The sequence below is a fragment of the Temnothorax longispinosus genome, chromosome 7, assembly GCF_030848805.1.
Source record: "Temnothorax longispinosus isolate EJ_2023e chromosome 7, Tlon_JGU_v1, whole genome shotgun sequence".
In the NCBI taxonomy this organism is placed as follows: Eukaryota; Metazoa; Arthropoda; class Insecta; order Hymenoptera; family Formicidae; genus Temnothorax; species Temnothorax longispinosus.
The window spans coordinates 21,906,702-21,933,849 of NC_092364.1; the positions used below are offsets into that span (position 1 = coordinate 21,906,702).

The 27,148-nt window shown below is 41.8% G+C and overlaps 1 protein-coding gene across 5 annotated transcripts in view; it reads left to right on the top strand.

Moving 5' to 3' along the window:
• The window catches only part of Gckiii (Germinal centre kinase III), an 87,985-nt gene that overhangs the window by 30,147 nt on the left and 30,690 nt on the right, over nt 1–27,148 (top strand). For 2 of the 5 annotated variants that reach the window (XM_071782565.1, XM_071782564.1), the window contains exon 2: nt 7,378–7,673. The exons of 1 other annotated variant lie outside the window; for it this stretch is intronic. In XM_071782565.1, coding sequence (XP_071638666.1) covers nt 7,500–7,673 — 174 coding nt within the window. In that variant the 5' untranslated portion in view covers nt 7,378–7,499. Of the gene's footprint in view, nt 1–7,377; nt 7,674–22,095; nt 22,344–27,148 lie in introns of those variants that run through there. 2 more of the 5 variants (XM_071782563.1, XM_071782562.1) reach the window with 1 other exon arrangement.

Genomic DNA, 27,148 nt, shown 5'->3' on the forward strand with positions numbered 1-27,148 from the left:
GGAACACATTTACCGAATACCCGCAGTCATCGATCCCTCGTTCACTCGGCGAATGTACTCTGTCGTATTTTTAGACGGCGCTTCAGGCAGGTAAGAGATGATGGAGACAAGTCTATTTCCGAATATTTCGAATTCCGTGGATACGTCGGATAGCTGACAGTCGGGACAGCTAGGTGAACGTCACTCTCCGACACATTAGATGGTTATTTCCGCTGACAAAATTATCGATCGTCATTTCCGTCAATCTCATTAAGTCGTTAAATCGTCTGCAAAATGCATAAATTAGATTGGCCGCTTTTGCCACAGTAAGCGTTACATAAAATTTACAAAATTGTCAATTGCAACCTGCTATAATTATCACGTGCAAAATTAGTAATTACCAAGAGTCCGTTAAAATGCTTTAACCTATCCTATTAATCTCTTTTTCAGTCTGTTTACAATTTATGATGTTATTCGGTTGTGATATATTAATAACATATATCAATAATTTAAAAAATATATATATGTATGTATATATTCTGCAAATAATGAGTTAGCTGAAGCGAAATTACATTTGCAAATTAGGTACTATTCACTGTGTTTACACTGCCTTTACGTGTGCATTTGTTCGATATGCCCACTTCGCTATTTCGATATGAGCAACACGTCCGTGCGTCCTATATATGACACGCCACATTCGTAATTTGACAGTAGAATGGACAGGCACCATGGACAAACGTGCGAAATGCATATAGTTACGTACATTGCACCCTATCAAAGTCACATATCATTCGTATGCAACCTGTCGGTGAAAATTCTGCAACATCGTGAAAGGATTCTCGAAACATCATGTTTATTACTATTTAATTATTAATACATATAAAACACGATCGCAAGCTAGAGGATGTGAGAGCGCATGCGAAGCAATTTCGTTCAATTATACACGAAAAAAAAAGGATTAGCTATACTGTAGCAAATCTAGTTGTAAAAAATGTTAGTTAGCCATATTTTACAACCAGATTTGCTATAGCAGCTAATTTTTTTTTCCGTGTATAATTAACACATTTTATCAAAATACGTTTTGTGCTCGACGACGCATCGCAATCTGCGCTTGGCGCGTAGATTAATGAGTACTGATCGTGTCCAAACACAAAATTTAATTGTCCGTAAACGACATTAACGAAATTAATGTAGATGGCTCCTGGCTGCGTTCAACCGCTGACCGAAACGTTTTATTAAAATTCTAGCCTGTTACCGAATGCGTAACATTTATTACTTCAACCATTATTATTATACGAATCGCTTTGAATGATAAATTTTCAGTCCATTAATGCGCGCCGGCTGGACTTTCATTAGTCGGCGATGGCGGAATTGAGGTAAACGAGATGCACGTCTATATTATCGAAAAAAAACCACACCAATTAATTTAACGTGGATTCTACAGAGCGTCCCTTAGTAAATGTTGGATATGAATTAAAACATCGGTGTTTCCTACATGACACTGTTAATTTGCGCTGATATTTCATCTGGCACGGTAAAATTTACTCCTGATAGTTTACCCGTGGGCCACAGTGTATCGCGCGTTACCAGTTGTTGGCGGGACTCCAAAAATATCGGCGCGTTATGAATTTTGACGCGATCGGAAACGTATGTATACAGGTGCAAAAGCTCGCGTCTGAGTGCCGTTTAATGGAGAACCGAGAGAACTCCGGCGGGTATCCCGCGGCAAACGACAAGTTTAAATGAATCTGTCTGTTGCAAACAATACGTCCTTGCCTCCGAGGCAATGCCTCGATATGTGTGTGTGCACGCGCGCATATCTCTCTCTCTCTCTCTTTCTCTCTTTCGATGATACCCGGAGAGTTTGACACCGCCATCGTGGATTTCTATGGGCCAGTTTTCCATGAATCCTATCGGCGGTCGACAGACAGTCGCGAACGCGTCAGACAATGCGCTCTCGTAGCCGCGCGACGGCTGTCAGGATACCGTTCGCGGTTATGTCGGACATGTCTGAGCGGTGAAATTACTTTTTCGAGCGAGAGAACGCGATATCACTCTGCCGTCGTAATGGACTCTTTTAGGGCCAAACCCTCCGTGCGTAAAGTTAATGCAGCAGCTGTTTCTAACTGTTTGCACGATATATTTTTTGAAACCGAGCTTAATGACGGAATATAAACGCTGTTAATTCTCTTTCTTTTTGCTCGCGCAGCAAATGGGCGAAACGGCAAGCAATTAGCAGCGATTCTACTGTGTTCAAATATTAGTCCTCATACGATACACGGTGATTGCTGATGAGGGCAACCTTAATTAGCATGCCTAATTAGTGTGTTTGAATTTCAAAAATGGAGAAATCTTCTCCGCTGAATAGATTGCTAATCATACATAGACCACATTCAATTTTTTATCGTAGATATTGGTTTGTTTGCACTTCCGACAATTATCGGGCAGTCTCGTTGTGACGGCCCGGCCGTCGCGTATTAAAAAAAAAAAAACGGTAGTAAAATCAGCCATTTCTGTAGCCAGCAGCTATCGTCGCGCTTTGTTCCGGTCGCCGTCGCTCAGGCTAAGCGCTTTTTTTCCACGTGCCGCGAAAGTTCGATAAAGGTAGACATTGCATGTACCGTGTCGGTGCGACTATATATTCTACATCCATATTGGCCCTCCCCGGGGATGCACATGCATCGTTGCGTCATATGTATACTCATACGCGCGCACGTGCGTTATATAACCAGTCGTGTAACGCTGGATGCATGTTGCGCGAGAGAACATGTAGATTACACGAGTTCTGGCTGCGTCTGGAATATACGTCGACTAGGACTGAGACTGCGTCTTTTTTTTTCATCCGATCGAAAATTTAGCGCATCGGTGAGATTAAACAATCTTTACTCCGCTGCTCCGAAGCGTCTGAACACATTTGCCTAACGAGCAGTTCGTGAACAGTTAGAGCGCAGTTGGAAGATTGTTATACTAGAGACACGTCAAATGATTGTAACTGTTTCGTTTCTGCGAGGTAGATGGACAATCAAGCAAAATCATCTGTTTCAATGATCATTACCGCGAGGTACCCAGTTGGTCTGCTTCACGTCCATTACGTAATTATGGTTAATTAATTAGGAATGGATTAATGACATTGATGCATTGAGATATCAAATGGCGAAAAGATGGATAGTCTATAACATGACTGATTGGAATTTCCTGTGCGTGAAGAGGGAAAGAAGAAAATGGAGTCGCTAGATCCATGATGTTTTTATACGACGGCTTCATCTTTTCTTGCTCGACGTGATCGTAAATCGTCTCTGCGGCGAGTTTTCAATATCTTTATATGATACACCACTATAATATCTCCTTGTCCAATGTATCGTAAATCAAACACAAGTGCTCTCGTCGTTGCATGTGAAGCGGAATATCGCTTGGGCTCGAACTCTTCCAAACAGAACGTTCGTCAAAGAAAACGCGACTTTCTTCGAATTTCTTCCACAAGTATCGCGAGAAAGAAAGAGATCATTAGTGTCACAATCTGCTCTCTCACTTATGTATACGTGATATTACAAAGGCGAATTTTCCAAGATCTAATTCAACTTTGTTCTACAATACGTTATTTACTAAGTCCTGAATCTTTAACGAAGTCATGCTCGCTGAAATGTATTATTTCAACTTGAAATTGAAATGAAATGCGAATCAAGCGAGACGGAAATCTCGTAGAATTGAAAGTCATGCAAACACGAAAAGCGGAGTAGCGTAATGTCGAAGAGCTAAGGGAGTATTTTTTGCCGAAATATTTGTCTGAACTGACTCGTCGTCTCTGCCGTTGTCCTTGCCGCGTTGCCGGTGCACGACAAGAAACTCGCCCGATTTCGTTCTGCAAAACAACGAACGCGCGGCGAAAACTTTATACGCTCGGCTTTACGAACTGGAACCGACCTTCGCCCAAATCCTTCGTCGACATCCTATCGTCGCGAATAAGGATTGCGCCGCTCGCTCGAGGGCAATGCAGTTAATGGAAAATCCTGCGAAACGGCGTTTCCCAAAGTGAATCAACCGACGAACTCTTTCCGCAACAAAATCTACAATCACGTAAAATTATTCTGTTTCTATATTACGATACGAATTTTGTATGCTGCAACATTTTTTAGAATGAAAAGAGGTCTAGAATCTTAACAATCGGTTTACTATTCGAGAAAGACATGCAATCAACTTACAACGATCAATATTTTTCAAATACATAAAAAGACGAGTAGGTATCGACAAATAGAAAAAATAGATATATTTGATTCTCTCGTTTCAATTGCCATGGGCGATTGCGGCGCGATGCGTATCGATAAATTTAATTAATCCCTTTTTCTACAGAGATTTCAGTTCAATTAATTGGAAAAGTTACCGCGATTGAATCCCGTTGATGCATGAATGAAAACGCACTCGATTACGGCCAATAATCTGTTTTTTCTTCTTTTTTTAAATGATCAAGCCAACAATCTCTTTTAATGACAGTCGGCTCATTGCTTTCTGTACAATTTGAAATCGATTAACGATATTATATGTAACTTGAATTCTTTCGCTGTGATTTCCAGCGGAGGCTTAAACATGACTTGAATATTAAGTTGGAAAAGTTTTTAATTATCGCGGTTTTATACAATTTACTTTATGATTATATTACTATCCGCGCTTGCTGCTTATCGGTGGCTCGAGAGCCATGAGTAAATCGATTGGCTGTTTCCAGGCAATAAAAACACAGAGAGTTAAAACGGTGTCACCGATACCGATTATGTAACAGGATTTCCAGAATCGTACAGCAGTCGCATATACATTTTCGACTATCCGTTGTTAAAGAATTTATCTCGACATATCTCATATACTACGTAGTTTTCGCGACGCGGAATTACAAAGAGCGCGAAGCGAATATCACGATGATCGTAATGCAAGAGGCGACCGGGATTCACGCGCGACCCAATTCGATTACAAGGCGATGTTCTGGTCGCAATTATCGCCATGGCGCTAACCGCGTTACGTTGTGCGTTAGACCGAGGAGCCCCACCTGCCGCGAGACATCCGGCCAATCCTGCATCGGCCAATCAGCTCGACCGAGTTCGAATAACTATTCCAATTAACAGTAAATACGTACGGTACACGAACCAACGAGTCTTCCGAGGAGGACATCTCGTTGTAATGGCTTTTCGTAGGACGTTACAATCGTTTGAGTTATACCGTTTGCGTCATTAACTCTTCAGATAAATATTCGTATTGACAGCCCCATTCACAGATAGATCGACAACCAACGCATCGCCCACTTTGCTTGAATACATTGTTACGATGGCCTATATTTTAACGTATTCCCTCATCGGTATTTGTTTGTCAGGAATTACAGCGACTTGAGTTAATTAATTTATTGCGAACATTTATTGCAGGCAGTTTTTATGATCGCTCGTTATTCAAATCATGAGTAGTTTTATGTAGGAGCAAAAGGAAAAGGATATGTTGAATTGTAAATATAAAATAGCTCTTGATATCATATATTTTCTTTATCACAGCATGATGATGATGGGTACATCGAGATATTTTAGATATTTAAGCAAATTAAATGTGTTGGAAATAAAATTTTAAACGTAATACTCTCACGTAATATATCTCTGATATCTGAGATATAAAAAAAGTTATTCGAGAGCAAGGATTATATACACACGATTGAACTGCAGTAAATGTGGTCGTAACAAAGTCATATGGTAATACAAGTGACAGGGATCTCATATATCAAATCGAAGGATAGAGAGAAAGAGGAACGAAGTTAAAACGGCACTTTAAACAATTTATCGGCCGCGGCGCGGCGGTGCCTTAGATCGACGTAATGGAAGGTTACATCCCTCCGTATATGCAGCATGTGGTAAACGATGTTTACAATGAAAATCGTGGTTTGTGGAGATCCGATCGACGTTACACGTTACACAAACCAAAGAGAAAGAGGGATGGATGGTTGCTACGTTAAAAGGTGGCGGGGAGGGGGGGGAGAAGCCAACAGAGAGATAGAGAGAGGGAGAGAAGATGAATAGCCGCAGTTCGCTGCACCTGACTATTTATAACAAATCGATAGGTGCCGGCAGCCGGTGCGTTCCTCGCGTGCAGTGTTTCTCTTATTTGCAAGAACGGTTCTCGCGTTTCGAACGCGCCTTTAAACGCGGTTGACCTTAGATATGTAGCAAGCATTTCTGATTCCGTTGCGATTTGATTGTCAACAAATAATTTCTTTATCGTTTATCATAATCTTTCGATATTTAATCAAAAAGTTTATAACAAATTTTGAAACCGCGATTTATACGCGTATTAGATTACGCAAGAGAAACCTATTGCGTTCAACGATCCAAGAACGTGATACAATTTAACTACGATCGATGACTCATTGTCAATTCCGATGATGTAAAAAGCTGCACTTAAGTCTCCACATTATCGCCGCGGCGCATTAGTCATCGAAGGCCACGAGGATGACGAGGATAAATAATTATTTTACGCTAATTACTAATTGGCTGTTGTTACCGCAAAAATTCCGGTTGGCTTTACATTCGCGCGTATTACATTCGTATTCTTGGCTATTCTACAAGTAGTAGCAGTCTTTTTAAACCGACGAGTGCGGTGCGAGAAGTTCGTAAAGCGTATGCGTTGTAAGTTTATTGGGCATAATACACTTCGGAAAAGTGAACGAAAGAAAGTACTTCGCGTCCAAAGACAGATATTCCGTCAAAATATAAGCAGAAAATTCTTTATCACGCGTTTCGAACCCCGATTCGCGGCATCATAAACAATCACAAGATACCAACTGCTGCATCTGCGGTTTTGCCGTTGTTTTCCATTACGCGGTGAGTTCGTTCAATGAAATTAACGGGAGAAAGTCCGAGAAGCTTTTTTGCTCATTCAATTGTGCTTCGATTACACGCGGTTTCCTATACGGATTCGCAAGCCGCATGGTATCCTCGTCGTTCCGCAGGCGCCGAAATGAAATTAGCCTTTCTTCGTGAAGCAGTAAATCGTCTGTTGTGTACCAGAATCTCAGACGAAAGTCGAGCGAAGTTTTTTCGATCTTCAGTGTTGAAGCCGAAGCACAATTTATTACTGTCGCAATTTCTACACGCGTCTCGGTAAACGACTATCCTTTTGTAACTCGATTAATCTTAAAAAACTGAAAGACATTACGAATTCGTTAAGGCAAGTGTCTTAATGTCTTTACTTTAGGATAAGCAAAACATATTGAAGTAGAAAATTTTTTTCGAGCATATTGCAAAATTTATCGAGAAAGAAATTCTCCGATTCTTCAAGAGTTATAAAAAGGTTTGAAGGTCTCTCCATCCACCAGACGCACAATTTTCTCACATTTGTTGTTGACTGTCGCAACGAATCGAACGCGCGGTATTTTAGCTCGGTCAGTCGAAGTGGACGGCTCGAGTCATGCGGTGAAACGAGGAGTAGTGAGGTCGGCGCATTTTCGAAAGACTATCCTGCTCGTTCCGCGTGCTTACGGTGCGCGGTAGACATTCGACATGTTCGCCGCGATGGTGCTGCACAAGCATAACAAGCACAACAATGGGAACCACTCGAATCATCACGCAAGCAACAACAACTCCACTACCAACTCCACCAGCAATCATCTCAACAACAACAATCACATCAATAACAACGTCAACAACGTGAACCAGGCGTACAGCACGAGGGCGGTAAGTGGAATTGCGCTTTCGTCGAAATTTTATATTCGACGTCCCTTCGTTCAGCTTTCTTAAAATAATACCTCGCGGTTATACAAAGAGAGAATTTCGGTGTATTGTACCGAATAATTCAGATACCAACTGTAATTTTCAACGAGAAAGTTGAAACTTGTTTGAGTTTCACGAAAAAAGAATTTAAGTCTCACCGTTTGACAGCATATCCGTTTGAGGCACAAAGGTAGGCCCACTTTTCAATTCGTTCAAGTACTTCTTTACGACGGCGCGTTTCTACAGAAGATTATTTGCGCGATCGCGAGTCGTTAGATGCAAATTTCGCGTCTTCCAACGGGACAGTATTTCTCAGAGCGAATCGTCCCGTGGGTACCGGCTTTTGCAAGGTTTTCGGCAAGATTTAGAAGGATTTTTATCACCCGAGCGAAAAGGCTCGGCGGGATGCTCCTTTTGGTCGGGCGAAAGAACGCGGAGAAAAAAAAATTTTTCCACTCGGAGGGAAATCACGTTTACGGCGCAAAGGGTGAGTCTTATCTCTCGCGTTACAGAAGCGATCCCGAGGAAACGCGACGATTTCGCTGACATCGCGGACGATTTTACGGAACGCGGCAGTGGTCACGAATTTAGTTTTATCCTATTTTTTTCCTTTCCTTTTGTCGTTCTTTTACTCCGTTTCCTCTCGGCTCATCTATGACATTCATTTTTCTGATTTCGTCAAAAATAGAGCTATCCATGAAAAATCTTCCTTATGTCATGGCAAACCGTTCCTTTTCTTACTTGTCGCTTTTTTCATAAAAGACGTTTCGCAGAACATTCTCTCGTTCAGCAAGATTCGTAAGTAAAACTTACGAATCACACACACACACACACACACACACACACACACACACGCGCGCGCGCGCGCGCGCGAAAATTTTCATTAGACGGTGTAATCCTCTTTTAATTTGAGACAGTTGGACCGGAAGACTCGCCAGTGATAAATTGAAAACTGAAAATTTAAACTCGATTGTAAACGCGGTGCTGTGGTTAAATATAAATACCACACGGTATTACCTGACATAGCACACGGAGGATTATATCGGTTTAATATTTTAGAATCTCCCCGCGAATCTTCTATTTCATGCGGTTCGTTAAAGTGGCGCAAGGTATTTCAGTTTCAATTTCCCAGGGTACACTCGACTGAAAGATTGGAAATCGAGAATTCAGCGAGTGGTTGATATCGAAACATTTCGAAATACGGTCGCGGAAATCGGCACGGTGTAACACGATGTGACAGAATTTGTTTTATATAAGCGGTAAAGCACGGTGAGCTCGAACGGGAGATAGAATTTGTCCTGTTACACGAAATCTATTTTTTGAAAGTTGATATTGATTTTCGATATTTATATTCTTATACATTTGCCGTTGAATCTTTCTTGTCCAACCAAAAAATTATTTTTACTGTGACATATTGTTTCTTCCCAATTGCAAATTCTTTTTTTTTTATCGTATTCATTAGAATTTGGTGGAAATTAAAATTATTCCGTCTTATCGCATTATTACAATTTTCGTAATGAAATGATAAAATCCAATAATATGCAGTTTTTATTCGGGGATATCTTCTTATTCCCGGCTTCCACCATTTTATTTTCGAATTACGGTCGAGGTTTATTATTCTGCGGCGCGATCTGCATCCTGTTTGCCGTTCAGCGGACAGTTTATTTTTTGAGTCAGGGGTAGAGGACTACGAATGAGTTAATTGCATCTGTCGGTCCACCCTTTCTCAAGCCAAATCGGAACTCCGAGAGGGTTGTATGCAAATGAAGTAGCGAGATTAAGTCCTTTGTGCTATTCGATCCTGATAACGAACATGTTAAAGGATTCGCTATAAATTAACAACTAGATTAAACCGTTCATCGCCTTTACAGACTTTCGTAGCTCTCCGTCTTCCTGTCCATCATCTCCCTTGTGTCAGTCAGCGAAACGTTGCCTGGATTTTCCAAATATTTTATTTTCTTCGCGGGAGGTTTCTTTTTCAAACATGTGATCGATACCGTCGCGACAGTTCGAGACAAATTTTATAAGACTTGCGATAAAATATCAGTATAATATCGATGATAAGAAATTATCACAGAAGTAATTGATTTTACTGTAGTTGCATTACTACAATCTCGTAGAAGCTAAAATAACTTATTATTAGATTTGTTATTGCTGCCATTATTATTGCAATGTGGTTGTAATGTTAACGTGGTTTCGCTTAGTTTATTTGATCTCTCTTTGGTAGATAGAGTGTAAGTGGTTAAATAAGCTTTCCCAAAAGAAAAAAAAACAAGATTCCCACGTTCCACCTTAAACGCGTTCAAGGGGTGAAAGCGCCGCTATATGATAAAAGACAAAGGCAGTTAAATATATCAAGGTGAAGTGGAGTATAACTCGTTTTTATACCCGGAGAGAAAGAGAGAGACAGAGAGAAAGTGAGAGAGAGGCTTCTCCATCCCCCATCGGCCCAACTCCCTTGTTGTTTCGTTGTATCTTCCTACCTATCTTTCGCCCTTCAGTCTTCGCGTCGTTTCTCAACCGCCGCGTAATTCGATTTCGAAGCACGGCGAGACTCCGCTTTGTGCGACTTCTCTGGCTCTCGTCTTGAAATAACTTCGCAAAGGGCTTCGATCTCTTCGGACGTGTGGCTAGACTCCATGTATATAATATATTATATCAAACGGTACGAGAAATGCCTGATGGAGGTGGAAAATCGGAAGCTTCGCAACTCTAAGCTTAAAAATACGATTTATAACTTGATAAGTCTACCTTGAAGATAAAACTTCAAAGCGATAGTCTATTAGATTTTTCTCTTATATTTCCTTGTATAAAAATAAAATTATAATAACTCAAAATAATATTATATAAAAATTATTTACTGGAGGATTTTATATCCTGAGTTCGGTTTGGTAGACCAACAAAGGATGGTTATGATCAAAAATGTCAGCTATGATTAAAATCGTAGCTTTTAATCTTAGATGAAAGAATAGAGAGAAAGATCGATTGTACAACAGTAAAAACCAATCGGTTAAGATTCAAAGAGAGAAGGGGATCTCGATTGTGCGCTTTTCAGTATGACGACCCTATTACGAAAAATCAATAAACTATTATTCGCAGTTTAGGCAAACGTATATGAATAGTCACCGGATATCAATATTTCCTTTGTAACAAATATTCAGAGATTCAGACTAAATCTTTGCGAATATATGTGTTATATGAGCTATCAATTTTTCACACGTGCAATTTTCTTTTTCACCGAATAAGAGGACACGTTCGAATTATTATGCAAAATTATTCATTCTCTTTTTGTATTAACGATTTTGTGTCGAACACCGCGTCGAAGAGTCGGGCGCGTTTGCAAAACGCTGATGCGTTCCATTAACGCGTCGGCGAAGCGAGACGGATCCATCGGTCCGAAAATTCACCCTTTCGCCGATGCTGAGCGGAGGGATGATGTTACCCCAGAGGGGAAAACCGGACGACCGCATCTCGCCCGCGTTGCCAAGGTTATGCTTGGACAATCAATGGACCTGGCTGTAATCAGCGCGATTATAAACGGTGTTCACTTAACGCGCCGTCGGTCGCCATCATTAATGCCCGACAAATTGGCCAGCCATGCCGCTTTTGCAGATAGCTAGTGCGCCGCTACGCCGATGGGAAAAACGCCGTCGACGTCATTACATTGATCGTCATTTCCGGGACGGAAGGTGATTACCAGTAGCGGCAGCGGGAGACAGCAGCAGCCGGTCGACAATTTGAGAATGGCATTTGAGCTCGCTATTCGCGTAATTAGCTCGCGAATTGGTTCGTATACGGCACATTATCCTCCATCTTCCTTTTAATTACGTTCTGTCGCTCGTTCAGTTACTTAACGCAAATGGTTTTGAGTCGAGTTTCGACCGTATTATCGCTTGTCTCGACTCAATTATGGACATATTTATACAACATGTTGAAATAATTAAATACAGAATAAAGGCGGGAATAAAGTCTCACGTCGTGCGTCAAATAACGCGAGATAAGAATATCAAGTTTAATTTACGACATGGTACTCCGTTCTGTCGTACGATAATAAAACAGGGAACGGCATGGGTCATAGCAATTATTTTATGACTGTCATAACAGTCTTCTCCGTCGGTTTTATACAAACATAAACCCCGAAGTTTCGATACGTCATTCCGCGACGTCGTCTTCTATTATATGTATAATACCGAGCCAACTCTCAAATCCATAAAATACACGAATCCTTTTCTCTACACTGCTGTATTACGAATGTCGTATAAATGTTCTTGTCGCATTACCAGTCGTCGTCTGGTCGCCTTCTGGCATGTGTGCATAAGAATGGAATACGCGTTCGTATTCGGGAAATACATCGAATACACGGATGAGATTCAGGAATTAATTTCGGCCCGTGAATGATTTTGTAAACTGTGCATTCCCGTTACGTCCAACATTTAAATTGCCGATTTATTCCAATTCTTCAGATCTTCGTGTTTCTGCCATTTTTTCCTCGCATTCATTCTTTTTATTTCAGAACTTTTTTTTATAATTGTTTCCGTACTTAATAACGACAGTATCTAAATAACTGTAATCAGTTATTTAGATACTGTCGTTAGATTCATATTCTACACAAACTGTACAATAGAATTCATATCGCGAAACTATGTGCGGAATCGTCATGACAGCATGCGATTCGGTAGACTGTTAAAAGCGAAGGTATGTGCAGCCGGAGATTGGCACGTTGCAAACGGAGCATGCCGATATGTTTGTCGTTCGGATAATATACACTCGATATTACATCGAACAATCGATCATCGCCCTCTAACACAAAGCTTCTCGCGCGGACGTGCCTAGCTATAGTCGAGCTTTGGATATTCGTTCGAAGAGAGAGAAAGAGAGAAGGAGAATACGAATACCGGGTGCTCAAAGATGTCTGAGACAGTCGACAGAAATTTTTGGCGAATACGTCGGAAACTCGTTTGGGATTTTCACGGCAAAGAGGAATCGTGGAAGCAACGTACGTGCTTGATTTCTTTTTGGTCGTACAGCCGATTACACAACAGTCTTATCTCGTTACATCGAAGTCTTTTTTCTTTTTTATTTCGTCGCCAATTGTTGCTGCCGCTACCGTCAGCCCACTCGAATGCATCTCAACTGTCACCTTGCAATGCACTTACAGTTCTTGTTAGCACGTAACTGGGTTAAAAATCTGCAGTAAATGTAATATTGCAAGATACAAATTGCATAATTCACATTTTAATGTCTTTGACACACACATAAACTCTTATATATTTTATAGAAACTTGATTTAAAGAAAACTGGCTGAAAAATTTAATCATCCTCAGTATCTTCAAATTTGTTTCGCACATTTTCCATTTTTCCACTTTTTTTCTATCGCAAGCGATAATTTCGTAGCAAGGTAACGTGTTTTATATTATAGGAGTAAAAGAGGGAAAATTTCCAATAGAGTTAAGACAAAATTTCTTTTTTTATACACTTTTACACACAAGTTTCATTTCAAGGAAGTCAGTGTATCGGTTAATTAGCTGGTCTCAGCGTCGGGAGGAGTAACACCGTTAAACACTTACGTTACCGCCCGCCCATTAATGCACCCTATGTGCACTTCCCGTCGTTGACCGGTAGCAGGAAGCCGCACTGCACCCCGGCCCTACGGCAAGAGGGAGGGACCAGAGGTCGCCTAATGGTAACGATGTAATGACCTTACCGGCGCGGTGTACCTTCCGGTTACGAGCTTTCCGATGTCGGCGGGGACCGCTATCGCCGCCCCGGGTTGATCGTAAAATTCGAACTTTCCCGCTTTCGGAAGCACAGTACGGAGCAGCTAGTTTTATGACGAAGAACCGCCACGATCTTGGACCGAAGGTTTCCAGTTTAACGGTAATCGTCAGTGGCTATAAACATTTCGAATATCTCGTGAATTCGCAACGACGAAAAAAATCCTATTTCGTGCTGCCGCGGTTTCCAAGAACGAACGACGAGCATGTTGAAAATAGGGGTGAAAATTACGTATATAGTAACATTGTTTAGAAAGTTATGCGCTACGAGGAGAGCAAACTACTGTAACTTTTTCTGATTATCGTATTTTTAAATTAATTTAGCATTTGAAATTTCAGGTTTCAATTTTATCCCTTATCTTCGAAACTTAATTCCGAATTACCAAAGTTTCAGAGATTTGGATCTACGGGACGATGATAAATGTTACAACTTTCAGAAGATGAAATTTCCGAATCTAATTTTCATTCTTGAATTGTTGCATTATTCGATTGTCTCGGATCGAGCGTGCCTCCAAATTTAATTATTTCCATCGTTCATCGACCTCTCGAATTCCTATCATCCAATTATACAGCGGTTACCAGAGTGCAATGATCTCTAGATATATAGCATAACTAGTGCCTTGGAAGAACGTTTGCTTCTCCTAGATAATGCTATGATATTTACATGTTATACTCGCAAAAGTCGTTTTGATTCATGCAATTCATGTAACGCGATAATACTCGGCACGGTATTGAAGTTTGATTACGTTGATGAAGTTATGATTGTTTTCACTCAACGTTTTTGTCCCCTTTCTTTCGGCGCGTTAATATCAGTCAGTATTCATTCTATGCATTTCGCTCCTGGCGGCGCTCCATTTTTATAACTCGCCTCTCGAGGTTTTACTTAAGCAGCAATTTTCAACGCGTCAATCTTCCCGGCGAAATGGACCGTTCGGTTTTCCGCTTTTCTTCACCGGTTGTCCGAAACGTTTTACCGCGGCGCGACGCACACTCAAATAGACAAACGGATAGATAGATAAATCCAGGATTACGACCACCGTGGAATATTTATGATCGATGAAGGATATCGCGTGCGAGACGGCGCGGCGTAAAAAATATCGTCATGAATATATGTAAACGTGCGATGTATCTATAATGCGAGGGTTCCAGAGTTCCAGAGATTCTGCCTTGAAGATGGAATAGCGACTGTTCGGAAAAACTAATACATCGTATTTTTATTTTATTCGCAAATTTGTTGCCAGCAACTCTTTATCTCGTTCTTGCGATCAAATAGAAATAACAAATTCTATATTATTTTCAACTACCAGATACATACGAGTTTGCGCTACTATATAATGTATAATATACGCTGTCGCGCGATATATAAACACCTAGGTGTTTCTTCGAGTAAACGAAGTGACCGAGTTTTATAAAAATGTGCCACAGCTCTAGCGTACCGTTCGAGGAAAGACCTTCAGACCCAACGAGAACAAAACGCTTTGCGGTATCGAAGCCCCGCCATACTTGACATTTTCACGTCAGTGCGCATTCGGCTTCTCGCATCTTTCCATGCGCGCGGACGTATGTACATATCGCAGCAGCCACCGTTTTGCTTTGCTACGACCTCGAAAAATCTAATATTTCACCTACTCGTCCTATCTTGGCATCCTCGCCGCCACCTCCATTCAAGGATCTTCGGGGATGCGCTGGTGGCTTGGCAATGGTGAAATTGGCAAGCTTTCGGTGCCCCGAATAAGTCCCGCCGTCTATCGGTATTCCGTCGCTCCAGACTGGGTGTCATCAAGTACTTACTGACGTTTATGCCGGCTTCATGTTTTATTTGTCAGAGCATCAGTCGAGCATCATGGGAACTGCAGCCTCCGTCATTTCGAAGGCTTGCCGCGGTAAGCCGAGGTGTAAATCTTGCGTCTCAAAATTGCCGATGCGACGTGTCCCATAAATCATGATACCGACTAGCGAGGAAGCATTTATTATGGAGATTGAAACGTGTCACCATAAAAACGTCGGCTAGAAGCTTGGGGTTGAAGCTTACGGAAAAAAGATTGCATATAGGTATACTTTTCTTGTAAGGTAACCCGGACTAACTTTGTCTCGTAAACTTATCCAAATTTATTCCAGAATTTTATTGTAGAGGTTTTTGGCTTACGTGCCCGATAGATCCGTTGCTCCCGCAATTATCTGCTCGTTATGGCAAATGCGTATTACGCGATTCATCACTCACATTTTGCAGCGTATCGAAGGACGAGCAATCGCAAACAGCTGACAGTGCCGTTACGGTAACGTTCAGTTCCGCGCAATCGGAGTGGCAAGTCTATACTCGGGCTTCGGGCTTCTGCAACGACCGTAATTCGCGCAACGCGCGTTATCTGTCACTCGCGTCGTTTGTCATGTATACCGCTCTGTGAAAGTACTGGAATTACTCGCGTCACTTCCCCTCGCGTGGCTTGAACGCGGGTGCTTGCTGCTCGAGCAACTCCGCCGCGCCGTTCCCGGCATCGCGCGGGGAATCGCGCGAGTGCACGCACCGTCTTGACCTCGTCAAATGTCGGGGCGGCATTTGAAAGGAACGATTGCCGTGCTCTTTAATACCAACCACTTTCAGCCCGGCTGCTGTTGCTGCCGGCCCGGCCGGCTGGGGTGTACCTACATACATGGCATTTGAATCGCCGGCGCCGGGATGATGGTGTACGATTGTCGCGACAGGTCGTAAAATTTGCAAATTTTTCAGTCTCGTTTGTTGCATCTTTGCCTGAGGATTGAAACTGTATATTTTTCATTGCGATAATGATTTTTTTTACAATTACATGAATCCCATGCTAATTCGCCTTGCCTTTTCTACATTTAAATAATTTCTTGGCCAAAATATTTTTTCTCCTTCTCTTCTCTCTTCTTGGCTCCACATGCGGCATAGAAAAGAAATTTAATAACGCGAGACGATGTAAATTCTTAGGATAATGACATGTGCATTTACGGGAGGTCGTATCGATCCGTTAAGCGCGACGGAGCGTATGTATCGAAGCATATATAAAAGCCGAGCAATGGCCGCGTTATCGTCGATCTATATTAAGGTTGCGCTGTAAAAGCGAATATTCGACCGCCAAAGGACTGTCTATAAACAGATTTCTGCACTTTGCCTCTGTGTCAGATTTTATACGTCGTGCAGTTTCAAATGCTATTATTTTCTGACGTTGATTATTTTCTGTACTTATGATCTAATTATATAGTATATTTTTTATATCCGTATATTTTTCAGATTTTTTTCTAAATCCTTAATAAAATAATTTACATTAATTGCGCTCGAGGTCCTGTTACCAATTCCTTGAAAGTAGACAAATATGGTATTTACGTAATTTCGATTTGTACAACTTGTAGTCAACGAATTATTCAATCCTCGTATTGTATAACTCGTAAACTAGATACAAGATAAGATAATAGCACAAGAGCGCAAAATAGATCGGTGCGTGCGCGGAATTAAAAGACGATTTATCACTATCGTTGCTGAAGACAATAGCCGCGATCGCGCCGGTTAAGAAGGCGTCAGACTTTACGTAACGACGAATTGTCATGGAAAATGCTGTAGACCGGCACGTAGGTGGTCGCCAAATAAAAAACGGATTGAATTATTTGAACGCAATCAGTAACTCGTAAACAAGTGTAACGTGCGCGGTTCTACAAAATATATGCGGGATGCTTGATAATTTGCCGGTACGATGACCGTAAGAAAATTGATTTCGCAAAAGGTGAATATTGATCGGTGGCGAGAGAAGGCCGTGCTGCGAGACCGGTTATGTCATTTCGCGGTGGCGCGGCGAGTTCTGCTTTAATCGGTATTTCGTTCCGCCAGATGCGAAATGCGAAGGAATCTTTCTTTTCCTCCGCGTCGCTCCTCGCGCGTACTTACTGCGCGTCGCTGCGCGAGATCGCTCGCGTGTCGGCCGTTCGTACTAGCCACGCGCGATATATCTCGTCGCCTTTCACTCGACAGTACCTCGCGCCATTGTGCAGCCGCGGTTGATGGTTGCGCAACGATATTTTAGCTCTAGCTAGCGTATTGCAAAATGAACGCGCTCGAACGCACGAGCGCAGCTCGTCATCAGCGCCGCGCTCGTGTCGCAGCTGTCGCTCGATTGTCTTCTTCCGGCACGGCGCTGAGATTCCGTTCGATATACGGCGCGAACAGCGAAGTGAGTCGTTACGCAGTATCACGCCAAGAGTGACGATTTATGAAGGAAGGAAAGTTTATACTTTACATAAAACACTGCGTACCTCGCTATCGAAGATAGCGCTCAATTTATCGCGAATATACGAAAGCGAGACAAAGGGGTCTGTGCTCGATCCGTGAGATTCATCAGGATTCATCGCGCGCACCGGCGATATCGTTAAAATTTTATAGCCGGATGACACACGCGACATGAATCATACACGATGTGCCTCGCTCATCTATCGTGAAACTTTGTCTATCGCGCTCGCGATAACTGAACCTTCTGTCTACCTACGCGAAATGTCGTTCCGCTCCATAACTCAGCCCGGTAAAGCCGCGATCCCGAATACCGCAGGCCCAGGTGCACGAAAGTCAAGTCCCCGTACCCCTATGTATATTCTCGATGCACCGCAATAAAGCCGTTTTTGCCGTGTAAGTCGGCCGAAATTTAAACCGCACTGTGGCGCATCGCCATTTAAATTTCGGTCTTGCAGTTGCAGCACTTTATTGTAACAGGAATATATCACCAGTCTCTCGCAATAATTTTCGCGCGATCGTATTTCTCGCGCGTTTTATATATTATAAGCGAGTCGTGCTTTTAACCATTCTCCTTTTCCAACAGCCCATGCTACGAGAGCGGTCGCGCTTTTAACAATAACGCGCAACTCGAGAGCTCGCTCTTTTGCGAAAAGCAACATCTTTCTTCACCGTAATTGCCGTTCGTGGCGCGTGACGAGTTACACTTACTCCCATCGATATCCTTGACAATTATCACACGACATCGTTTTGATCTTCCAATCGTTACGCGTTTAAGATTTGATTGGAATTTATCTCTCGCTACACTCACAATTTGCTTGTGAGCCGCTATCGTGTATATCATTGCGACAGACGAAATCGTGTGCTCTATTCTGGACACGTGTAAGACTTAACCGACGTGTAAGAACATTAATCGACGTCAAGCTCGTACATCGAGGTTTCTTTTGATAATAGCGGATTAAACGGCTGGTACCCCGTGGAAACGCTGTCTGTAATCTATAGATACAAAATCGATCTAAAATAGGTCGCAGCTGATTGCCAGACACGGAGATATATACGAGATATATTCTAAAGAATGTCGCAACCGATGTCATGATCGTAGCTTTCCAGATTAACGATACTGTGATATATCGATAGACTTTTTATATTTCTTGATTAATATATATGGCTCGACAATTATACATGGTCCTTATGTTTTCTTTTTGAATAATATTTCATATTACATCACAACTACATATTGTTGGACTGAGAAACGTTAAATGATTTCAAGGAGAATTAATCGCTCGGTTGGAAAATATTTTCCATTTTTGATTAATGCTTTAAATCTATTAGAATATACATACACACATACATACACACGTATGCCAAACAATACGTTTAGATATTTTTCCTAGTGATCGCATCGCGGGCGGCGCCATGAAATCGATAACACACACCTGGAGAAAGAGAACAAGCGCGAATCGCATTGCGGATGGAAGTACCGAGACGATTCTTATTTCACGAGACACGTATACCGGATCTCCTGTGTAAGATTGCCCGATGTTAACCCGTCTCTCGGGCACAAATCATCGGTTCTTAGTCGCGAGTAAAACTTGAAGACGTTTCCGATTCGTCGCGCGAAAGAGCACGCCGATCGATCACAAGCGGATCTTCATCCATATTTATCTTCAGCGAGCGCGCTAAAAGCTCCTCCGACGGCACGATAGTGTCTCCTATTAATAATACATCGGGACAATAGATCCTAGAGTTCTAAAGGATCGCCGATGTTTTATCTCTCGACGAGAAAATCCCGCTTTTACATTTTCCGAGTGGACCAGCGGTAGCCATGCCGTTGGTTCATTGTCGCGTACTTATTCATTTTCGGAACATCCGGCTGTCAATAAATCCCAATTAAAAGAACATATAAACATGCGATATATATTTGTTATTTTAATTTAAAGTGACGTGTGTTGTTTAATAGTGCAAGTGGATTAATTATGAAATATCGATATACACGGGATATATATCAGGAATTTTCATCTTGCCCTCGGTTATATATCGAATATTGCAGTATCATATTTTCGCTCATATTAGTTGCTCTTTCTTGCGTTATTACACCTGTTGCTCATTACACGCAGTATATAGTTTTAATTTTTGAACAGAGAGAGAGAGAGAGAGAGAGAGAGTTCGTTATTTTAATTTCTCTTAATAAATCAGTTTTTATTATACACCGACATACTTAATACGTGTATTATCAACTCGATGATCCTGCCTGAATTAATGATTCAGCGTCTTAAGAGCTCCTGTCAAACTATCGGCGTACATAAAAGCAATCTGGAGCGATTAGGCATTGCTCGCGTTTGTTGTTGGGGAACCGATCGGCGAATGGGCGATACCAAAATAAACCGTGTCTGACTGCAGCCTGTCCCTGAACGCTACTCAGGCATGATATCTGAACAATGGGACAGACATCGCCGCATTGACGTGACTTCCTGTTGTGACTTACGAAGCCCGCTGCTCTTTAATCCACGGTAGCTGATTTCGCTCCACTTCTGGCAGCTTGAGAGTAATTCCTTTAACCGCAGCCCACAGCCCAAAACAACAGCGGATGTTCAAAGTTTAATGAGTTTAACGAGTAAAATTCAACGATTATTATCGTATTCCTTCAATTAAGAATTAAGACTGAACTTGAAATTAGCCTGGTAAATTAATTAACAAAATAAAAAGAAACCTACCTGTATTACGACTTTATCGTAAAGAGAGCTTACAATAATCCATTAATTTACTCCTGAATAAAGCGAAAATGTACAATCTATTGAGTAATTATTATAATTTATATATTTTCTGAGCTCTTTACATAATAAGCTTTAATTAAATTTTAATAACTCTATAAAACACGGAAGAAAAAATCAGCGTTAAACTGTTAATAATGTCTGCAGTTTATTCAACCTCTACGTTTTATATATTAACGTCGGAAATTAAATTTTCTTTTGATAAGGACTACTGCGACGAAAGGATGTAATTACGTTAAATTTGCCGCAATTACACGTAAATGAGAAATGCCTGCTGCCATTGCTCCGGTTATTAAATGAATGGCGTTACACCACCGTGTTTGAGCTGTTGGCGAAGGATAGAAAGTGAAGGGGTAGACCACGCAAATTAAAGGAAAGTATATGGATTCGCGTCATTACGCGCTCCATAAATGTCGCGTCCGAAAGTATATAATTAACAATTCCATTTGCGCGGATTGCAAAATTTCCGCGCGACGTGATGTTTCCTGCGTATTCAAATTTTGTCATTTCCTATGCGTTACCGCGGCGGCCGTACATATTATTGCTTTTGCTGCTGCTTAAAATACACCGAGAAATGTGTACCTATATACGCACGTCGTGTTGTAATTTCACCGGCTACTTTCTTTCCGCGATCCGTGTACATCATACGTAATAATTACCGCCGCGATATGATGCCGGTAACGAGCCGCGTATTACGATTGCGAGGAACAATGAAAAATAATGCGTGCTCGCGCCGGAGAGAAAGTCGGCAAATTAATATTTATTACATTTCGCGGTCGCGGACAATCGATAGCCATTGTTCGAATGAGTCATCAGATTCTGTCTAACTAATTGGGAGATTAAAAATTAGTTTTCATAATCATCTTTCAAGAATATTTATACGCGTCGTAAGATATTACTTCGACATCAGCAAATAACAATTAAGAGTATTACAATTAATGAGGAAAGTATTAGAAATATGAAGAAAAAAAAGGAAATTTTTCTTTTTTAGTTTGTAGAGAGAGACTGTCATACAGTTGTTTTAAAATAGGGGAGACCGAAGTTGTATGATTCCAGAGATATTTTGCTTATGTGCTATTTTTCAATATTTATCTTGAAAAGAACAGTGGATACAAAATGCAAAATGGTTCTTTTAGATTATAAAAAACTAATGAAATTTTTTATCTACTCTCCCCTCGTTCCTTTCAAAATAAATACTAAAAAATAGCACATGGGCAACACACCCCTGGAGCCATATAGTCCCCAGAAAGTAGAAAGTAGAACAAAACGATACAAAATAGCACATATGTCATAGTTGAATATTTTAGATGATATATCCTTCATCAAATTGCTGTTCTATTATAATTCTTTGTAAAAATTGAGACTTTTAATCATCACGAGTCTCGTTAAATCTCATTAAAGAACGAGATAATTTTGTTGTCTCGTGCAATTAAGATATCGAGGAAAATTGCGCTAACACGCTGAATATCTGTACGGATCACACACCGTCACGTCCACCGGGTATACTTTTCTCCTGCGTTGCCCACTCTGGTGCCCCTACTCCGATCGCCCACGGTGTCCCACGGCGAGCCAGTCTCTCCCGCGCCTTTCTTCGTGCGGCTGCGATCCGCGTGTCAGTTCGAAGGCAACCGCGGACAATAACTGACAACCGGTCGGTCAGTCGGCCGATCTCGGTACTTCGCGACATATTCGGAATCCGCGGTGCGTCCGCGATACGGCCAAGAGCCGCGAAAATGTGATGATTGCGCGCGCGCGCGTGTCAGTGATTCTGGTGATTCGGTCAAAATTATCGGAGACGCGTGGTCTTCCTGATATCAGTGACCGATAGTTGTATGGGCGTGCACAACGATCGGTAATTGCTTGTGATTGTTAAATATTTGCGCGACTTATTGTTAGATATGCGCGTGAGACTCAACAAGAAGGAGCGACGGTTCGCTGCTCGATTAGCGACCTTATCGGTCGTTGAATCCAGCAGAATTTTAAAATTTATCTTAAAACTCTGAAAGAGTTCTTCAGTCTTAAAATGATTGAAATAATAATGCAATTACTACTTACAATGCGTTTAGTGGATCATTGCAAAGAAATGAATCTTTTAAACAAATTCTAAAATCAGGGAAAATATTTTTGTCGACATCGATAGGGACTATTAAACAAAACTATGTGATAACCGCAAAAGATACAATCACCGCAACATAAATTCGTTACTTAACGGTGCTGAAACAATCGCGAAATACGGGAGAAACGCATTCTCGCCGTTAGCCGACGGAACGAGGCTCTCGATCGCGATCGATTCCTGGAATGGCGAACGCCGGCTGATATCGCGCGAAAACGCAATATAGTAGAGGAAGCGTTGAAAAACGAGAATGAATATCCGGTTGATAAACGCGTATCACACCGGCGTACGATATAGGAATGTGTGTACGTGAGTGAGTGCGTGCGTGTTACGTGTCTGGTCGCAAATCTATAGCATATGCTATCGGGACGTGCATTTGTTCGTACGGCTCCACGTTCGATTATCCCAGTAAACGATAACACCGTTATCCACGAACCGTGGACGATTCGTTAATTTACTGCCGTCAGTTTCACGTAATGCGACACGTGTCTGACAGTGATGATGTGTCGCTGATCCGTCTGTAAGGCTCGAATTCATTCGATCGAGTGCGTGAAGTTAATTCGTAACTGGTATCGGTGTTAATTTCCCGATTTAATACTCGTGCTTTCACAGATTAAAAATTCTACTCGGAATTTTAATCGATTTTAAATGGACACTATTCAGGTTACTTCTAAGAAATTTCGAAACTTAACATTAGAGATTCCGTTGGACATTGAAAAGTAAGAGAAAATACGTGAAAAGATTCGAGGTTGCCAAGTTTTACACGGGAATGACTAGTCATATACTAGCTGCATATGTTTTTGCCGCATGATAATTAATCCAAGGGAATGGCTCTGTATGTGTGTGTGTGTGTGTGGTTTCATTTGTGTCTTGTATGATTAAATAGGTATGGTCCAGTATGGTCGAGTAGACACTTATTTGAATATATCCTGAACATTTATTTTCTCCGTTATCACTCCAGCTAATATATCTTATGATGACTCCTACAAGGCCGACGATCGTTTATTTTCTGTCCGTACGGACACTCGCACGACAGATTTGCGACTGGCAAATTGCTGCTCTGTTGTATGCGAAATAAAGAACAGCAATTAATAAATAAGATAACTAACAAAGAAATAATAAAGTCCAACAAAATGGGAGCAAATCCGGGAGAGTGTAGTATTCTCAGTCTTCTTTTATTCTCAATTTTTAATTCCTTATACGCGAAATCTTTTGAAGCGCCGCGCGTGTGCGATTTATCCGTCAACCAGGACGTTCGTGCGGCTAAGTAAGGTAGTGTGTTTTCGGGCACGGTAGGTTAATTCTCTCTGCGGCGATGGCTGAGCTATATAGAGCATAAAACGGCCGATTCGCCTCGTCCGTGTTGAGGGCTAAGGAGAAAGAGAGAGGGCTGCTCGAAATAATTATCCCTTCTCGGGAGGTGGGCACAGTTCTCTCTCTGCGATTCCGTTGTCGAGGATAATCCGCGAGAAAAGTCCGCAGCGATGTTTGTAGATATCTAGGAGTAAACCGGCGATCTTCGTGATAATTATCCGAATTCCTAGTATTTTGCGGAAATGTCCCCAGTGCTTCTTTAAAATTCATTCGCCATTCATTGCAAGTAATTGCTCACTCCACTTTAAACGTTTCTACATGTAGAACGTTTAAACGTTTAACGTAGAAGAGCTCTTCTAAATGTTTTTTTCTCGAATTTCTATTCAAATGGAAGTTTCTCGCATTTTATTTTTCTCATTTTTCACGAAATTTTCACATTTTCTTCATTTCGCGCTTTGTTCTTGCCACGTGATTCTTCTCCATGCGAGGAGAACTCGCAAATGGACGGCGCTTTGTCTCGGATCATAAAAAGGTGAGACGTAGATAGCAGTGGCGACAACACAACCGCGACTGTCGCGTTGCAATTCATTCGCGAGAGTTCTCATACAAAGGAAGCAAATCTTGAGGGTCGCCCTGTGGAAATGAGTGAAAGTGGCCATTACTTAACTGCACGCTCGCTTTACGACGGAAAAGCGTTTTCTTGCCGTCAATTAGTCGGGAAACATCCAGCAGCATTGTAGCCGTAGCGTTGTCCCTCTTTGTTCCAGTTAATTACCGATAATGGGCAATTTTCTTAATCACACCTTTGTCACAGCGACAACAAAGTCGAGAAACCGAATCTTTGACAATTCGTCGTTGCTTTCAACTTACTGATATAAATAACCATTCTCGCAATGCTCTTTCATGAAAATACCGCGAGTACAACTGCGAAGAATTGTTTCGCACTGCATGTAAGAAATTAAATTTCTCTCGTGTGTTGTCGTCTCCTCGCGAGCGTTGCCAACGAAACGCTTAATCGATCCGTTCGCCGTCTTTCGGGAATTAGAGAAACAGGTTCCACCTGCCTGATTCGCGTTTTTAATTAAAATACATGCAGCCGCTCGCCGAAAATTTTTCCTAAGCGCGCGACCTGGGCAAAGTAGATATCCATCTTGTCTCATAAGCTATATACCCTTCTGAAACACGTTAGACGCCGGAAAAAACGATGAATTTTAGCAGCGATCGGTCGTATATCTCGCCGGTCGTTACTGCTTTGGCGTTTTACGTAACTCCTATCACGTATTAAAAATCGACCAATCGCCTGTCACGTGTTAATTACGATTAATCACCTGGGACACTACATACGCGTCATACATAACACATTCGTAACACATCGTGCATGTATTACGGACGTATCATTGCATTTTTATATAAACGTTCGTTATGCCAGTTACGTAGAAACTTGTACGCTATATTGAGCTGTTATGTCTATGACTTTTCATATGATGCGGGTTTTACTAAAAATATAATTTCATGACGTACATATGCACTTGCAGCTATCGTGTACTTTGCGCGCGTGCAGTTAAAAGAATCAACGCATAAGCGTTACTGTATTTGTCCGCGGAACCGTGTAAAAAAATCTAGTCGCGGCGACGTTTTCATCGGGAACGAGGAGAAACGAGTTTCGTTGAGGCGATCGCGTTATCGCGTATCCGTCGCACGGGACGGCCGATTATCCGCGCCGGCTCGCTCACTTTCACTGGCCCCCGGCCGGAAAGAGAAAAGCGATCGAAGAGTACACGGCCGAGGTGTTATATAAATTAGTAGACGTCTCGCGAATTTTTCCAGCGCGCCAGTGCGTAGCGGGATATCGATTTCGCGATAGGGTTGCAATTTAAATCGCAGAGAAGCTGTAACTTGCCATGAGCGAAACTATAGGCGCTCGCAAACCGAGTATTTCATCTGTCCCAAACTGATGCTGCAGATTATTCCTTATTTACGTACTGGAGGATCATACGAGTCTCATAATTTTTACTTTTTGAACTTACGATGCCTTCGCGTGATTCGTTTGCATCGTTCTTAATACCTAGATTTCTGCATGTAAGAATTTGCTTAATGTATACAGTGTATGGTATACACAATGCCAGGTCGCGTGCCGAGCTGCCTTTCTAAAGCAGCGGTAAAAGCGGACATCTCTAGTAGAGACGGTTATAGAAACGGCTACTCGACAGCTCCCACGCGAATTGGACGTACCGAGATGCCCGGCTTGTCATTCATCGATCGTCAAGATCGTGCATCCTGCCCTGGTATCAGATTCACAGAAGCTCTCTATAACCGCAGGCGATATCTGCTTGCGTAACTTTTACATCAGTAGCCGGCATAACGGTATCCAGTCGCGCCTGGCTCGTAAGAACGCTATAGCCGCGATTAGAATTAAACGTTTCTTCTTCGTGCGCGCTCGGTCGGTTTTCAGTAACAGCTGCCGTTGTACGGACAGCGAAGCTCGCGACTTTTCGAATCGCAAACGGAAAAACTCCGCTTTCCCTACAACCGCGAGAACGTCATGGGAATAAATTGACGAACGAGCAATTTCGTTCGGTTGCATTCTGTAGATCGTCGCGTGTGATACGGATTTGGATGGGAAAGCTTCGACTCGCTGAAACTTCATAGTTGCAGTAAATATTCTTCAATAATGCCGGAATTATCTCATCGTAGATTGAAGAATTTCAATCAAGAAGACAACGATAAATCATCAAAATTGGCGTGAAAAACGATATCGTTTTCTTCTTACGGTATAATAGACAATAAAACGCAACAGAGCGCATCCTTTCGTCTCTTTGCAGGAAATTATATTTCCTCGAAGCTGCTGAAGTGTTACGTTCTTACGCGTATCATCTTGGATATAATTACTGTAATTATTATTTTCGTGTTGCAGAGCGTCATTACTAATGCCGCGAGCGCTAAAAATTCGTTACGTTTCCTGGTACTTCCACGCCCGACTTTTCTCCACGTAGATTTCTAACTAGATTTCCAACGTGGAAAAACGCGCATGCAAAGTCGGCAAAGTCCTAAACGGACGAGATAATATTACACTTGCGCGTGCTCAAGTAAAAGAAATATCGGTCACTGACTTTCGCTCCGTTCAGCGCACGGATCAGGAATACACTCGCTTCTTCTATGTAATCTATATACTTGTACTTCATCTAACTGTAACTTGCATTTCCTGCTGCGTCCATTTTTTAAATGGCACT